Source organism: Myotis davidii, unplaced genomic scaffold (genome assembly GCF_000327345.1).
Source record: "Myotis davidii unplaced genomic scaffold, ASM32734v1 scaffold362, whole genome shotgun sequence".
NCBI classification, from domain to species: domain Eukaryota; kingdom Metazoa; phylum Chordata; class Mammalia; order Chiroptera; family Vespertilionidae; genus Myotis; species Myotis davidii.
Genome location: NW_006297152.1, coordinates 2,165,979 through 2,184,142, shown reverse-complemented (window position 1 = coordinate 2,184,142; position 18,164 = coordinate 2,165,979). Strand labels below are relative to the sequence as shown.

Here is an 18,164-nt window from a genome sequence, read left to right as displayed (position 1 = left end):
ATACCTCTGTTTTGAAAATAATTTTCTTAAGATACACGGTGTTTTCAAAATGAACTTGTAAAAACCAAGAAGGTGGTTGGTTTGCTCCTTATACTATTTCATTTTATAATGTTAAGAAGACAGAATCGAGGCTGATGGAAATAAAAGCAAATTTAAATGCAGAGCTGAATGATAGACAAAATAACCCAATTAATAGAGTTCAGATACACTACAGATACAATAGACAGAATAGGTGGTAACTTTCTATACCACTTTAATAAATGGAAATAGTATTATTTTTTTACGATTAAAGGTATTGGGTATTGGTATTATTATTCTCTGTGAAAGTAAAGGAATATACAAAGAGTAAAACATTGGGAACAGCAAGCAAGACTGGGTTATAATTCAAGTTTAACTTTTAATGTTTATGAGATACTGGGAAATTAGACACTCAGTCTCACTTTCACGAGTACAACTTATCCTTAACTGTAAGTAATAATACCTATTTTATAAGGTTTTGGGGAAAATTAAATGAAAATTTATATCTACTAGAAAGTCTAGCATAGGGCTTATACTCAATGAATCTTTATAATAACAATATCTTTCTCAGTATATGTTATTAATAATCATCTGATGTGGAGAAGCACAGGACTTGGTTGGAAAGTCTGTAAGGAGGAGTCTCCAAAAGGTCGGGGGCCTCTTAAGGGGACCTTGCTGAAGGCGGCAGCCCAGGCCTTGACTTTTCCAAACACGTCTGAGCCCCCAGGTGTTTTGCTGGAATCTCTATGTTTAGTCTTTTAGACCCAACCTTGTAGAAGCAGGTGCTTCCTCAAGGATACTTACCCTGCTGATTGTATCTAGAGGTTAATTTTAGTTCAAGCTGTTGTTACAATAAAAGTCTAAAGAGGCAGGCAATCATGGCTGCTTGGTGCCTATAGCCAAGCAGTCCCTTAGCCTCTCTTTCACAGAAACTTGTGTCAGAGTCATCCATTCATCCATCGCTCGGGGTCTGATGGTCCGTCCCAGCAATCTGACATATGAGTAGATGTGAAGCAATTTCAAAAATTGTGTTAAATAATAGGTCCTATAGCCAAGCAGTCCCTTAGCCTCTCTTTCAGACACTTGTGTCAGAGCCATCCATTCAGCCATCGCTCGAGGTCTGATGGCCCGTCCCAGCAATCTGACATATGAGTAGATGTGCAGCAATTTCAAAAATTGTGTTAAATAATAGGACAGAATATTACTAATAATTTTTATTTTACATGGGAGTTTTTTTTGGCATTTGAAAGCCCATGTGGTATTAGAAGTTCTAGGATATGAAAAAAAGATCATAAATGATTTGGAGTGGTGTGTTATGACATATCATAATTATTAAGTTCACTTTCCTGTCATTTTGTTGATATTCACAAAATAACCTGCTGAGATTTTGATTGGGATTGTATTGAATCTATAGAGCAAATTGGGAAGGACTAATAATCTTGACAACATTCAGTCTTCTGTCTATGAACATAAAATACCTCTCTAATTATTTAGATCCTCATTGCTTTCCTCATATAGACCTCTTACACTTTAAAAATATGTTGTGATTTTCCTGACCTTTTGCATTTAAAAAATATTTATACATAAATATTTCATATTGGGGAAGTGTGCTAATGTAAGTGGTATTATGTTTTTATTTTTTTGTTAATCTTCACCCAAGGATATTTTTCCACTGACTTTTAGAGAGAGTAGAAGGGAGGGGGAGAGACAGAGAGAGAAATATTAATGTGAGAGAGACACATTGATTGGTTGCCTCCTGCACACTCCCCGACCAGGGCCTGGGATCAAGCCTTGACAGGAATTGAACCTGGGACCATGCAGTCAATGACTCAATGCTCTATTCACTGAGCCAAACTGGTTAGGACAATGTTATTATGTTTTAAATTTCAAATTGCACTTGTTCATTTTCGGTATATAGGAAAAAGATTGACTTTTGCATATTAACCTTATATTCTACAACCTTGCTATAATTACTTATTAATTCCAGAAGTTTTAAAAATCAGTTCTATTGTGTTTTCTACATAGACAATCAGGCCATCTGTGAACAAAGACAGTTTTATTTCTTCCTTCACAATCTGTATATATTTTATTTCCTTTTCTTGTTTTATTGCATTAGCTGGATACCTAGTAATAATGCCAAAAAGGAGTGGGAAGAGCAAATATCCTTGTCTTGTTCCTATTCTTTATAGGAAAGCTTTTAGTTTTATGCCATTAAGTATTGTATTGGCTGTAGATTTGTTTTAGATTTTTTTTTTTTATCAAGTTGAGGAAGTTCCCATCTATTTCTAAATTGCTGGGAGTTTTTATCATGAATAGGTGTTGAATTTTATCAAATAATGTTTCTGCATCAATTTACATGATCATGTGATTTTTCTTCTTTAGCCTGTTGATGTGATGAATTATATTAAATTGATTTTTTAATGCATAACCAGCCTTGCACACCTAGGATAAATCCCACTTGGTTGTGGTTATTATTTCTTATATATATTTTTGAATTTTATTTGGTGAGAATTTTTACATCTATGTTTATGGGAGATATTGGTCTATAGTTTCCTTTTCTGGAAAGGCCTCTGTCTGATTTTCTTATCAGAGTAATGTGGCTTCATAGAATGAGTTAGGAACTACTTCCTCTGCTTCTATCTTTTGGAAGAGATTGAAGAATATTGGTGTAATTTCTTCCTTACGTGTCTGGTAGAATTTATCAGTGAATCCATCTGGGCCTGGTGCTTTCTGTTTTGGAAGGTTAAGTATTGATTTGATTTCTTTATAGACATAGGCATATTCCAATTGTCTTGCTACTTGTGTGACTTTGGGCAGATTATATCTTTCAAGAAATTGGTTCATTTATTCTAGGTTATAAAATTGTGGGTTGAGAGTTGTTCATAGTATTCCTTTATTATTTTTTTAATGTCCATAAGATCTGAGGTGATCTTCCCTCATTTATTTATATTTATAATTTTTATTCTCTCTATATTTTTTTCTTATTTACCTAGCTAAAAGCTTATGAATTTCATTCATCTTTTCAAAGAACCAACTTTTGGTTTCATTGATTTTCTTTATTTCCATTTTCAATTTTATTTCAGCTCTAATTTTTACTATTTTTCTTCTGCTTACTTGGGCATAATTTATCTAGTTTCCTAAAAAGTAGGGACTTAGATGATTAATTTTAGATCTTTTTTTCCATATATACAGGATATCTCAAAAGTGTATATACTACTTAAAGCGGATAGCTCAATCAATGTTTCTTTCTTTTCAGGTGTAACCCATTGGAATTAATTATTACTCAAAATCTGTATACATTTTTAGGGACACCCTATATATGACATGTGTGATATATTTTATTTAATACTATAAATTTCCCTCTAAGCACTACATTCACTGAATCCCCAAAATTTTTGCCATTGTTTCACTTTCTTTTTTTCTTTTTTTAATATATTTTATTTATTTTTGCAGCGAGGAAGGGAGAGGGATAGAGAATAAGAAACATTGATGAGAGAGAAACATCAATCAGCTGCCTCCTGCACAACTCCTACTGGGGATGTGCCCACAATCAAGGTACATGCCCTTGACCGGAATTGAATCTGGAACCCTTCTGTCTGCAGTGAGATGCTCTGTCCATTGAGCCAAACCAGTTAGGGCCATAGTTTCACTTTCATTTAGTTCCAAATATTTAAAAACTTCTGAGACTTCTTCTTTGATATGTGTTTAGAAGTATTGTTGTAATGTACCCCGCGAATCACACAAGGATGCCTCAAGAAGTCGAATTAAAGAGTCATATTTATTGCAAATACAGGACTATGAGGTGGCATTTTGCTCTCCCAGATCTCATAGTGCCCGCCCCAGCCCCAATACCAGATTTATATAGGCAAAGATCACAAAGGTATTGATTACATCCCAAGGTTTGGAATGAGGAACCTGGTTTGCAAAAAAAAGCAGTTTACAGAAGCAGAAGCAGTTTACTTAAGCATGTTACCTAAATTATAGTTTTTGGGTCTCCTGAACACAGAGTCAACAGAGACACGTTAACTGGAGCCCTCTGACCTTGGGATAATTGTGCTGTCCTTCCCAGGTAAAGGAAAATGTGCTTTCTAAGACCAGTATGACCACAACCAATGGGATATTCACATTACAATCAATAGGGTATTTAATCAAATGGGATGATTTATATAATTCAGAAAATCAAAATAACTTTTCTGTTATTTTAGCAAGCAAATAAGTACAGAAACCAAGCAGCAGGGTTAGAGTTAAACTACAGTTTCTACCGGAGATGATTGCTACCATACTTCAGTATATTATTTAACCTCTAAGTACTTTGTCATTTTTCCAGCTATCATTCTGTTACTGATTTCTAGTTTAATGCCTCTTTGGTCTGAGAATTAGATGCTGTATGATTGTTCCACGTGAGCTTAAGACTAATGTGTATTCTGCCCATTGCTGAATGAAATATTTTGTTGATGGTAATTATATCTAGTTGGTTGATGGTGTTGTTGAGTTTAATTATGTGCTTATTGATTTTCTGCCTGCTGGATTTGTCCATTTCTGATAGAGCAGCATTGAAGTCTCTAATTATGGTAATAGATTCTCTCTCTCTCTCCCTCCCTCTTTCTTTCTGGTGGGGGGAGTACATGCATGTAATTTTTAGCTGTAGTATAAGGCCACACACTTTTAAAAAAGGGATTCATGTTTTTTTCATGATTGATAATTTCATTTATGTAGCATAAAACTTTGGCTACACAGAGGTGATTCTCTGCCCTTTGGTTATATTATGAATCAGGATATTAATTACTCTATCAATAGAGAGATAGCTTCAGAAAGTGTTAAAGGCTGTATAACTTTTGATCCCACTAATGCTGGTCTTTATGACTTGTTTTTATAATATTTTTTCTGCCTGTTTGTTTTTAGACTATTTTTATTTACTTCTCAGTAGTAGTAGTATCTTAGCTTCTTTTGAATCACTATGGACTTTTTAACCAGTTAAGCAATCCTGTTAAAATAAGAATGGTGAGAGTAGCTCATAAATGTGGGCCACTTCTACGATTACACAAAAATGCTTGAGCTTTAGATAAAGACTCATAATCTTTTCTGTTGCTCAGAGAACTATGTGAGCCCCTGTTTCCCCATTCTGTTTTGTTCGATAGAGTTATTTAATAACTAGTTTCTAGTTAGGTATTTAATAAAGTCTCTGACCTGTTGACATTTATGATGTGCATGCAAACTACTAGGCTAATCGAAACTCTTAACATTGCTGCAAGTGGTTTGTGACAAATGCATTACCTTTCATAGAAGCAGTTACCTGCTCTTGCCTTCGGTCCAGAGGATTTCTGAATACTGCTCGGGGAATGTCTTGCCAAACAAGACTTCCATTCAACAGTAACGATGAAAACAAACAAACCTAAATAATGCAAACATCTTGCGCTGACCTCGCTGTTCTAAGGCAGGGCTTAGTCATCCAGCACAAAGCCTGATTGTGCTCCTCGAAGGCTGCAGCCCTGATTTACATTTTTCCCCAAGCGCTTGATAAACCTGACAGCAGGGAGGTCCTAGTAGCAGTAGCGACACCCTAAAGCGTGATCCAAACGCCTCACTGATTCTGAGATGGGAGAGAGGAGAGGATCCAAAAAGGAACAGCCCGCGGATCAAAGCATGTTTCTGGTATGCACACGACTTCCTCCCAACTGGAATATTTATACATTAGTCTCAGGGAAACGAGACCAATTTACTTGGAGTCTCTATTGGAAGTTTGTTTTTAACTCACTCTCCTTCTCTTTCCAGGTGGAGCACCAGTATTCCCACAAGTTCACGGTAGTGGTGTTACGTGCCACCAAAGTGACAAAGGGCGCCTTCGGTGACCTGCGTAAGTGCCTTCGTCTACTTTTCTGTTGCAGAGTTGCTTGAGTTCCTCGATCAGCCAGGGCTGTCTCTTTAAATGTGTTATCTTCTCCTCTGATGCCCTGATAGCTGTTGGAATATCATTTTACCTTCACTTTAGTTCCGAGGACTTGGAGTCAGACAGAATGACTGTCTGATGACATACAGATCTTTGGAATTCAAAGAAATTCTGTTTAACTCTATTTGGAAAGAGAGCTAAATTGACTTTGAACAAGCCACCTCTGTGAGGTATTGTGGCTATAGGATAAAATTTTTAAAAATGCAGTTTCTCTAGTTCTGTGCCTTTGAGTGTGTTTAGTACATTTGGAAATAGTTTCAGAAATTGGTGTAGGACAGTTGAAAATTATGTGAGCGAGATCCTGGGAATAATGTTGAATTCGCTTGTTGGCAGTATCCTTCTCCATGTTCTGAAAAGCCGTTTTCCAGGCTAATCCGACCACTGGAATGGCGGGGGGTCTTTGAGGTGGGTTAATGCAAAGAAAGATGGGTTACTGACGATGATGGATTTGGTGAAACATGGGAAAGGCAATTACCCCGCAGAACAGGTTTTGGAGAAAGGAGGGAGAATTCAATTTGTCAGGCTGGGGAGCAGGGAAGGCTTCCCTGGCGGGATGTCATTTAAACTGGGGCTTGAAGGACGAGCATGTGGATGGTGAGAACAGGACGAAGTCCCGGGGACCACAGCATGTTCACGGGGGGAGGGGAGCAGCGCGCTTGTAAGGAATGCAGGCAGACATGGAGGACACGTACTAATATGACGAAGATTGAGATTTTATCAGAGACTCAGTGGGAAGACTCTGCTGGCATTTGAGTCATGAATCACACGACTGGATCTTCATTTAAATAAATGTCTGTTCTGTGCCTAGTCTGTGAAATGTATTGGAGGTGAAGGTGGAATGTACTTTTGACGTTGAAGACTAGGAGGGACTTGAGCTTGTTGTAATCACGATGAAAATGGGCCAATAGAGAGAAGTTAAATACTAAGAAAAGCAGAATGCCAGCTCTGTGCTCAAGACTTGGGTGAATGAGGAAGGCTGTCTGGGAAGTCACTAAAAGTGAGAGAAGGAAAGAGGTGAACAGGCGGTGATGAGTTTGGGTGCTCAACCACTGAGCCACACTGGCCAGGCTGGATCTGCTTTCTTAACTACTTCCCCATAGGCTGCAGACACCTTGGACCTCGGTGACAGTAAAACTGCAGTTGATGATAAAGTTTTCTCTGTGAGCATATGAAATGAAACACTCGTCCATGGTCTCAGACCTCATTTTATAACCAAATGAAGCAGCTGGCACACTGTGCTGACTTCCTCACTGAGCTTCTGCTCCTTTTAAATGGTGTTGGGGAAAATATACATCACTCTGATAATGGAGGATAGTCTCAGAATTCAGAACTGAAGAGGCATGTTTCATTCCCTAAGATGAAACCAGAAAATGAATACCAGAGTGGTGTTTGTTTTTAATATATTTTTATTGATTTCAGAGAGGAAGAGATCGAGGGAGAGAGAGATAGAAACATCAATGATGAGAGAGAATCACTGATCGGCTGCCTCCTACACACCTCCTACCAGGGATTGAGCCCGCAGCCCCCGGCATATGCCCTGACTGGGAATGGAACCATGACCTCCTGGTTCATAGGTCACTGCTCAGCCACTGAGCCACACTGGCCGGGCCCATAGTGTTTTTGAAATGACAAAATGCCTACCTTGATAGGTACGTTTCATAGCCTAATTATGCATATGTGCTGAGGATTCTTGTCTGATCTCATTGGACACTAACCTTTTTCTCCTTACAAAATTCGCATCATAAACATTAGGGCTTCTAGGCTTCTAAGGATAGTTGTAGGATTGCAGAGGGGTCTACTTTCCTTAGGTATTCAGGAGACAATAGATCTTAATGCCATCATTTAAATGATAAAAAAATAAATACACTTGGCAGAACTGTGAACTCATTGTATTTAAACCAATTTGTATGAGATCCTATTGTTTAATGTCTTAAGGGACTGTTAAGATTTTCTTGAGAACAAACCTTCAGCTTCTGTTTTTCAGATCTGTATCTGCGCGCAAATGATGTTTTATTTCAGATAAACTCATAGCAAGATCTGTATCAAGTTCCTAATTTTTAAACGTCTGGGTCATTTGCAGGTCTGAGGCTGACCTAATCTCCCCAAACAGTGGCCCTCCAACATTAAGGTCTGAATCACCAGGGGATCTTGTTCAGAATGCACATTCTGACTCAGTGGTCTGGGGAGTAGATTCTGATACCAGATGATGCAGACACTGCGGATACATGGATACATGGGCCACAGTTTGGGAGATAGGATCTAGGCAGTTTCTTCTATTCTGTGTTTGCTTAGACTGAGTCTAGACAGCTTATGAGCAGAGAAGACTTTAAATATTGTAAAATGGAACAAAGATTCTAAGGTTTTTGTTTTTTGCTGAATTCACTTTATAAAAGGAAACCATAAATGACTTAATACTTAATGACTTAATACTTTTTATTTTAAAAACTCTTATAGAGGATTAATGACCTGACTTGATACATTATCACTGAGAAGAATAATAGAACTACAATCATGATTTTAGCAGATCACAAGCAATCAAAAAAGTAGGGAATACCTTTTCATTGCCTCAAAGGTCACAATGTATATTTCAAGTTAAATGATCAAATGTATGGACTGTATATAAATGCATTATTTCCCTCATTCAACAAAGATATCCTATATACTTATTTTAGTATGACTTAATTCTCCTTGTTCCTCATTTGTGGTTTGGTGATATTTGAGACATAACTTAAACCCAGGCAGGGTAAATCTAGGTGCTGGTTTTCATTGAGCTGTGGCATTGGGAAATATCCTTTTCCTCTCCTCTGCAAGGGGCTTTGGTTGAGATGTGACACACCTGTGCTGTACCCTGTGTTGACTGAATAGAATTTACATAAATGCTTATTATTGAAAACGGGGCTGTTCTCCAAAACGGAAGTTTAAATTGTCACCTTGCACCTATTGTCAGAGGGTATAAGTACAAAAACCGGGTGATTCAAATGGAATGGGAGATTTAAAAATGCTGTGCTGATTCTTGAAGAACCTTGGGGTTATACCATCTTGTGGTATTGAGCCAAGAAGAAACACACTGGGGCGTCACTTGTTTTTCAGCGACATGTAGTCTAGGATGAATTCACAACAGTACTGGCGTGAGACTGGTAAGGCAAGGGATGAATATGGCGCATCTGTAAGATGACTAGAAGTAAACATGGAAGTCCCTTTGCAAATTGATTTTTACTACATATTCATATGTAAACTAGCTATCAAGCACTAAATATCGGCATGTATTCCATTTCTTTTGTTGCTTTTTCTGTCTCTGCAGTCCTATGGAGCAATTACTCTGAGTTAACACATCACAGTGCAGTGAAATGGAAAGTTTTCACATTACTCAGGTCCATGAAATCTCACTCACATGGTTATTCTAAATCTCATTAATTTGGACTCTGTGAGTCCCCGCTCACTAAAATAGGTGGGAGAGTGTGGGTGATCTCCCCTCTCCAAGGTCTCACAGGTGTTCTAGGTACTTAGAGTTGCCTGTAAATTAGGAGGAGGACCTGTTGTAAGGTTTGATGGCTACCGTCATTGGCATCAGACCTTCGGGTAAATGTTCTCATGGGTTCTGGATTCCACTTTTGGCATTTCCACTGAAATGCCTGTCAGAGTAGTCTTCCGAGTGATCATACACCACACCAGAGAGACCTTACCACTGTGTTCAAGGGAACAGTGCGTCCAGTCCAGCCTTCATGGCCATCCTGTAGTTACCAGTCCATGCCCAATGCACAAGGATCATGGTTTTCCAACACTTGTAACACCTTAAGAAAATCCAAACCCACATACGTTTTAGGAAACGTAGCCCTCTTTCCTCCATTCTTGCCTCTCCAATACAATAGCCTCAATCTTTTCACCTCTGGGACCACCCAGAGGAATAAACCTCTTGACAAGAAATAACTATCAACACAAATTGTTAATAATTCCCTGGAAAGAAGCTTAGAACTCAACCTTCCCATTTGTCAATATTGGGCAAGAGGCAGGGTGTTGGATATGTATGAAGAGAAATATCATCTACTTAATCATTGGAGAATCTTCAGCAGCAGCAAGAGCAATGTAGAAATTAGTATGAAAATGTTATCCCCTCGAAGAGCCATCCTTGAATTCCACAGTGATCAGAATCTCCAGGGAAGAAGCAGAGTGTATGAAAAATGTTTTCCAGAGCCAAATACTCCTCACTAGTTCTGTGTCCTTGGGCGTGTTTTCTCTGTCTTTCTCTCGTCTAAGAGATGTTGTGAGAATTCGATGAGTTGACATATGTGAAGCACTTACATGCCTGGTGCATAATAAGCGCTTAATAAATATTACCTCTTATTGTTAAAATATATCAATATAAGACATTTATTTCTTAAATATAACCTTAATATGAGCCAAAGAATATTCTTTATGTGCACAGGGATAATTCTTAGTTTTTCACCTTCCAGACAAGAAATATCCACCATGAATTTCCATGTTGAGCTAATTAATTAGATCCTTCTTTTTTCAGCTTGAGAGAAACAAATGGTGAGATGATACTTCCATTGTCTAATCTGATACTCATGGGCACAGGTTCACCTGCCTTGACAGCTGACAAAACTTCTGTTTGGCACCTGTCAGATGGGAGTCTAATCATACACATGTAAGATTTGAACCCATGTCTCACTTTTTCTTATTTATTTATAATCACATATGAGCATTTATTCCAAGAATGCCTGCAGTATTGGGGAGCAGCAAGTCATCCATGAAAATATGCTCTGCACTCCCATAAGCCAGCTGCTTATATGGGGTAGAAGGATAAAGATTACATGGGGAAGTAGGCAAAAGGAATAAGAATGGGTATTTTAGGCATGGGGAAGTAGGCACAAGAAATAAAAATGGGTAGAATGGTCACAGATTACAGGCAGTCCTGGGCAGGGTGGCGCCTCTAGGAACTCCATTGTTTCTTTTGGCAGCAAGGTTATTAATCTTTCCATGATGATAGGCAATTCTTGGATGAGAATGGACTGCATTTCATGGTTAACTCAAAAGTCACCTTAGCTCCCAGGTGCCTGCGCATACAACTCCCAGCCAGATCAGAATATGCTTTCTTTCATTGGAACGAAACAATATAGTTAACAGAGTATGATCTTACTCACTTTTAGAAAATAGACCCTTAGCCTGAGTCTGGCAAAATAATAAGATCTCAGAGAACTTTGGATAAATAAAAGTATATGTAATTATAGCTTTTTTTCTTGGATAGTGCTTCCTTTTTTTTTTCCTTACTAGAGTGAGAATTTAAAAAAATTATTTTGTACTCCATTTCTTGGAGTACAAATACCTTTGGTTATGTCTACCCATAGCTTTCTAGAATTTTCCTGGGTTTCAATGTACAGAAACTTTGTGACACTTTTGAATTAATCTAATCTCTTTTGGATTAATTATAGTTTGTCAAATGATTTTTAAGAAATGGCACTGCTATTGGCCTCAAGCCACCTGCCGCCCTTAAGTATACCTTTTCTGGATCAGATATTTTCCTAGCATTAGCCCTCAGGTTCTCATGGAACATGAGTTTTTTGGTTTACTAACATTTTTGGAATATTTTGAGTACCCACCCCAGATTTTAAAAACTCTAAGTATAACGAAATAATTTTCCACTGGGCTTTTTATAAAAGATAATTTTAAAATGAGTAAAGTGTTCCAGAACACACATCTATCTCTCATCTCATATCTTGTACTTATTTTCTATGTAGTAGGGAAATAAAATGTGTTAGGAAGGCACAACTGTTCCTCACTGATGTAGAATGTTATGTAGTTTATTAAATTGTAAAACAGTTTTATGAGCACACTTAGTCCTTTTCTTCTCTATTTAAATTTTATTAGGTTTTGTGATTTGCTTTGCATGTGTGTATTTGTATTCTTTTGGTCTGGCGAATACAGTGAATAATACCGTCCTGTGATATTTTGATAATATCAATTGATCACTGGGTGGATTTTCACCACATTTATTCAATAAATAAACAGGGCTATATTCCAGTTGTATATTTGGTAGCAATGCTTTGTTGAGATAATAAAAGCAGGTTCCTGTCAAAACAAAGAGAACATCACCACACTAATAGGGACACGAGTCACCCGTTCTCTCTCTTTTTTTTTTTCCCCCAAGACCGATCAGTGATGGATCCCACCCATTTAAATCATTACATTTATGTTTTATACTTGAGCTTCTTCACCTTAAAATACTTTTTGTATTTTTCACATATATACTTTCACATGTTAATGTTCTATCAAGTGAAGGAAAGCCTTGATTTAAAGCGGAGTGATATGCAGCCACTTTTCATGTGCTAAGTAAATTCTCTTTGCCAAAAATCACATACTATTTCTATATTGAAAAGGTGAGATTAATATCTAATGATATTAAATTTAAAAATAAGTTAATTTTTTTAAGAAAGGGACACATCTGCTGTTCTAAAAACGTAAGCATTTATGTGAAAACAATATGCTATTTTAGTATACTTTAACACTTTATTAAAAATAAAAATTGTGTGGTATCAAGATTGAAATAATTAATTTCATTTGTCCACTGAGCTTGAGCCAGAGGGTTGTTGTAAATCTTACTGACTCCTTAGAAGCACTTTCGATTCTCACTCCTCAGTTACTATATTTTTTATGAAATATTTTAGATAAAATTCCAGGCAAAATGATTTGAAATTGTGTACAGGGGTAATACCAATCTCCAGCTGCAAAATGAAAAAATGATTTTGAAATTTGGAAAAGAAGTGTTAGAGAAATATAACACAGTGCTTATTCCAGCAAGGCTCTGTTATTAATATCTCATCAATAAATGTTGAGCATCTGCTAAGCACTTAATGTTCATTCTCTGCCTTAAAGAATTGCAACAGACACAAACATAGTACTTATGGCAAATAACTTTATTTAGTGCCTATTTCATACCAAAGGGAAGTGTCTCTAATGGTTAGAGCAAGGACTCTGAAACTGGCTTGCTTGGGTTCAACTCTCCCATTATTTATTAAGCACATGAATTTGGGCAAGTTAGGTCTTAATTTCCTCCACTGTTAAGTGGGGGTAATAATTATACCTTCCTTATAGGTTTTGTTTTAGGAGGATGAAGTGAGACTATGGAGTGCTTAGAAAAGTACTTGGCACCTCGTGTATACAATATATGTCTGTTAAAAAATAAACAAAAATGCTAAGCAAAGTTCTTAGGACTTTATATTATACTTCATTTATTCATGTCAGTAACACAATGAGATATGTGCTATTGTTAAATTTTACAGATGTAGAAATTTATTTAAAGACACTAAGTAAAAAATCCAAAATCACACAGCTATTATGTTTTAGGGCTACAACTGACATGTGTCTCACCCTCATGTCTAATTGTACAGCAACTTTGCCTTTGAGCTACTGATGATCTAGCTGGGAAGATGAAATGGGTGAAAATAAATTTTTGGAAAACCAACTGAAGAGAGTATATACTCAGAAATCATGTATTTAGATTATACAGTATCACTGATTTTTAAATTGTTGGCAATAAGCTTCTAAGAAGACTTTGCCACTTGAATAGATATTAAGAGTTTTATAACTTAGAGTTTTCATATGTGGAAGCATGTGGGACATTTCAATTTGGGGAAAAATCATAAGAACAGGTAAAAATGGGATGGACTTAGTATGTCTAATACACATTACTTAGGGAACTTCGCTATTTTATAACGGTTTATGCTAGTGGATAAATGTCGGATAGCGAGGATGGTGCCTCGCTTTAGTGCAGTGGTTCTAAACTGTGGGTTGATTTTATCTCCCAGGGCACATTCAGCAATATCTGGAGATATTTTTAGTTGTCATAATTAAAGGACCCTACTGGCATCTAATGGGGTGAAGCCAAAGACAGGACCCCGGAGCCAAAAATGATTCAGCCCAAAATGTCAGTAATGCCAAGCTTGAGTACTCAAGGTTTTAATGAAAATGAAGTTACTTTTGCATAGAGTGTAATGCACATATATAGTTAAATCCATATATGTAAAATGAATAATATAAACATGTTTTATAATATTAAATAAGCACTTCTGGAGAATTACTTCTCCAACCTAACCAGATTCCAAGAAACATCCTTGAATTACAAACATTTAGAACATTCCAGGCATAGATACTGATATGAAAGGTATTTTTATTTTTTTCCAAAAAGGTATCATTGAGATTTGAATAAAAGGGCAGGACAGGCAAAAACAAAAGTTCAGTTCTGTTTTAGATCTACATTTTCCTTTCTTTGTGTTGTTTTGAATCTATCTTTTTCTGTTTTTTCCTGAACATCAGCATTTTTTACAATACACTGTAAGTAATTTTTACTGTATGCCAGGTGGTAGCCCACCTCATTAATGTACTAAGTCAATGCATTAAGTCAATTGAGAGTACTAGATGATATTGGTCTTTTCCCCTAACATCCATTTGGCTGGTGGTACATTCTGGTAGTGTCATGTCCCTTTACCAAAGGAGACGTGTGACCTGAGATAACACTAATCTAGATTTGAGGCTGTGAGAAAGAGGAAAACGAAAAAAAGAGTTCAAATTGGAGATGCTGCTTGGTAGAACAATTTCACAACAGTGTTGGTAAAACTGCTTTGTACTTCAAATGAGAAAGGTATTCTTTGATTATTTGAGTTCCTGGACAATGCTGTTGCTGTTGTAAAGGCACTGCTCTTCTCTTTTCAGTATATACAGACTCACTGCCAAAGTTGTGTTTTACTAAACTGCAGTGAATTCTTCACCAAGCCTTCCAGCTGCTGTATGTCCAGCAATTTGCAGGGACTGCCCACCCGCATCTGGAGCCATAACAGTTCCAGGTGTTTTTTTTTTTAATCTTTATTGTTGAAAGTATTACATACATTTCTCCCTCCCTCCCCCCGCCCCATTGACCTCTCTAGCCCATACCCAACAAGTGTCACATGATCTCACTCATATGTGGAGTCTAATGAACAAAATAAACTGATAAACTCTGATCCAGAGACATAGAAGCATGGAACAGTTCTGGAGGGAGCAGGGTCTGCCATCTATAAGCAAGTGCCTCAGCACTCTACCCTATTCCTTAGCGTTATGAAGGGAGGCAAACTGGGACTCACGGATTTTAAAAGTGCATTTAGCATTTATTATTTGGAAATAAAGCTTAAATACAAATGCACTTGGAAGAAATGACTGGCATAGATCTATATTAGAAGAAAAATAAATGGAGTGGGACAAAGAGCCTGGAAGGTGGGGGCATATTGTCTAAGAGTAAAAAGAAGTTAGAGAGGGGTGACTGTTGTGCCTACGATAAAGGTCACCTCTTCTACAGTATTGCTTGGGGCTAGCCCGTCATCCATTATTTCAATAATATTTATTATGTTTCAGACTTTGTGCTAGACTCTTAGAGTAGTGAATAGGAAAGGTCTGGTTCCTGCCATCATGGAGTTTACAGTATAATAGAGGCAGAAATAAGTAAGAGTTTTTAGTGTTGGTATAGATCAGTGATGGCGAACCTTTTGAGCTCGGCGTGTCAGCATTTTGAAAAACCCTAACTTAACTCTGGTGCCGTGTCACATATAGAAATTTTTTGATATTTGCAACCACAGTAAAACAAAGACATATTTTTGATATTTATTTTATATATTTAAATGCCATTTAACAAAGAAAAATCAACCAAAAAAATGAGTTCGCGTGTCACCTCTGACACGCGTGTCATAGGTTCGCCATCACTGGTATAGATGAAGGGGCAGGAATTTGGCTTCAAAAAGATGAAGTTAACGACCTCACTCAACTTGCTAAGTGCCTCTGAGTCTCAGTTTCAGCAATCTGAGGCTTTCAGTGCAATTATTTTCATTTTATACAGATGGATATAGATGAGGTCCCTAGGGAATATAGTTTACAATGGGCGGTTTTACCTGATAGGAAAACAGAACAACTAGTTGACTAGGGGTGTGTGAACTAGATAAGAAAAACAGAGAGAGAACATTTCATTCCACTCATCCTTTAAGTGTACAGTCTGTGGATCCTTATCTTGGCTATTCTGAGGGCAAGGACATGTTGAATAATGTTTAGTTATCAGCTAAAACGGCAGAAGAAAACATAGATATGCTCAAGTAAAAGAGAAGCAATGTTCCCGTAGGCAGAACAAAGGCTTCTGCCCTCAAGATGACTGTGTGAAATGTTTGGAATGTGTGAGTTTTGGAGATGCTGCTTGGCCTACGTGTTGACTGGGAGAGTGGCATTCAAGAGCATGGTGCAGTAGGATCACTGACTGCAAGTGACCCGGGGTGTGGTGGTGGGAGCCCTTCCAGGGCTTTCTCACCATGGTTAAGCCTGCCTTCAGAGGCAGTGAAGGTCAAAAGTGTGTTTCACAAAGACAATGGTGGTGGCATATTGGAAAGTGGCTCCACTGTGAGAAAATGAGCAACTATGAGATTATATGAATGGTCCAGGTGAGGAGTGGTGCTTAGTTGAAACGAGCCAGTGATCATTCAAGAGGAACTGAGGAGCCAGAGGTGAAATTGGCACAAGCATTAGAAGTGAAGTAAGTACAACTTGGAGACAGATTGAACTTAGGAGCCATGAGGAAAAGAGGACAACGCTCATGTTTCCAGCCATGGCAACTAGAAATGATGGTGCCATTAAATAAAATAGGGACGCCAAAACCGGTTTGGCTCAGTGGATAGAGCGTCGGCCTGCGGACTGAAAGGTCCCAGGTTCGATTCCGGTCAAGGGCATGTACCTGGGTTGCGGACACATCCCCAGTGGGGGATGTGCAGGAGGCGGCTGATCGATGTTTCTCTCTCATCAATGTTTCTGACTCTCTATCTCTCTCCCTTCCTCTCTGTAAAAAATCAATAAAATATATTTAAAAAAAATAAAAAAATAAAATAGGGAAATTGGGGAAAAGTACAATGTTTTACTTTTAGTATTTTGGGTTGGTATTTTGCTTTGGTTTTCTTTTGTCATACATTTAGGGAAAGGAAGATGGGGAAAACACATTCCTGTGAGGTATTTTGAAGGTACTTACTAGGTATGCGAGGTATTTTTAAGGCTTTCAAGAGCAGATTGAAGATCTCAGAGTAGAGGTGGGGCTCACACAAGTGGCTTAGAGAGACAATATTTTATATGCAAGCCAGAGCCAATTCTGGATTTTCTTTAAAGATTCAGAATGGTTATAAAACATGGAGCCTCTTTCAAATGCATTACTCAGCATGAGATTATATATGGACCTGTAATTAGGAATCTTGTGTTTCTTGTGTTTGTGCCACCTCCTCCTTGCAGCCTTGAGGAAATGAAGGAGTGCATGATGGCTGTCATTTAAACCTAAAGACGATGGCTTTTGAAGGATCTGAGATTAATTAGATTACAGGATTGTTGCTGCCATGGGACCTTATTTGAAGCAAAGGGTTGTGTGTGTGTGCATATCCAGTTTCTTCAGACTATCTACATAAATGTGATCATTCCTCTTCAAATTGTTTTTTTTTCTTTTTTACTAATATATTTTGTTGATTTTTTACAGAGAGGAAGGGAGAGGGGTAGAGAGTTTGAAACATTGATGAGAAACATCAATCAGCTGCCTCCTGCACACCTCAGCTCCCCCCTGGGGATGTGCCCGCAACCAAGGTACATGCCCTTAACCAGAATCGAACCTGGGATCCTTCAGTCCGCAGGCCCACACTCTCCACTGAGCCAAACCGGTTAGGGCTTCAAATTGTTTTTGAATATATGAACATTACATTTTTTAAAAGGTTCGGCCCCTTTTTCTAATAGAGACCTGTAAGAGATAAGAAGAGAAAGTCCACAATTTAGTGTAAATTGAAGGAGGGAGGGAGTTACAATGATAAAAGACAAAAGATAAAAGATACAACGAGGAAACATCTAGACTCTAGATTCTAGAGAATCAGGGATTCACAAAATATGATATTTTGGGCACAAAAGGAGAGAATTGCCGAAGGTGTTGCATATATGCCAAATAAAGTTGAAAATTGAGAAAAAGCTCATTGAATGGTCATCAGACTAAAATAACTGATAGCAAGAAATATTCAAAGTGATGAAAAGCAAGAACCTACAACCAAGATTACTTTACCCAGCAAAGCTATCATTCAGAATTGAAAGTCAGATAAAGAGCTTCACAGATAAGAAAAAGCTAAAGGAGTTCATCACCACCAAACCAGTATTATATGAAATGCTGAAAGGCATT

At 37.6% G+C, this 18,164-nt stretch overlaps 1 protein-coding gene across 2 annotated transcripts in view; it reads left to right on the top strand.

The window, feature by feature from the left end:
* PLA2G4A (phospholipase A2 group IVA) overlaps nucleotides 1-18,164 on the top strand; it is a 127,397-nt gene that overhangs the window by 30,453 nt on the left and 78,780 nt on the right. Inside the window, exons 1-2 of one of the 2 annotated variants that reach the window (XM_006772937.2) lie at nucleotides 5,330-5,670; nucleotides 5,791-5,872. In XM_006772937.2, coding sequence (XP_006773000.1) covers nucleotides 5,614-5,670; nucleotides 5,791-5,872 — 139 coding nt within the window. In that variant the 5' untranslated portion in view covers nucleotides 5,330-5,613. Of the gene's footprint in view, nucleotides 1-5,329; nucleotides 5,671-5,790; nucleotides 5,873-18,164 lie in introns of those variants that run through there. The other variant, XM_006772938.2, reaches the window with a different exon arrangement.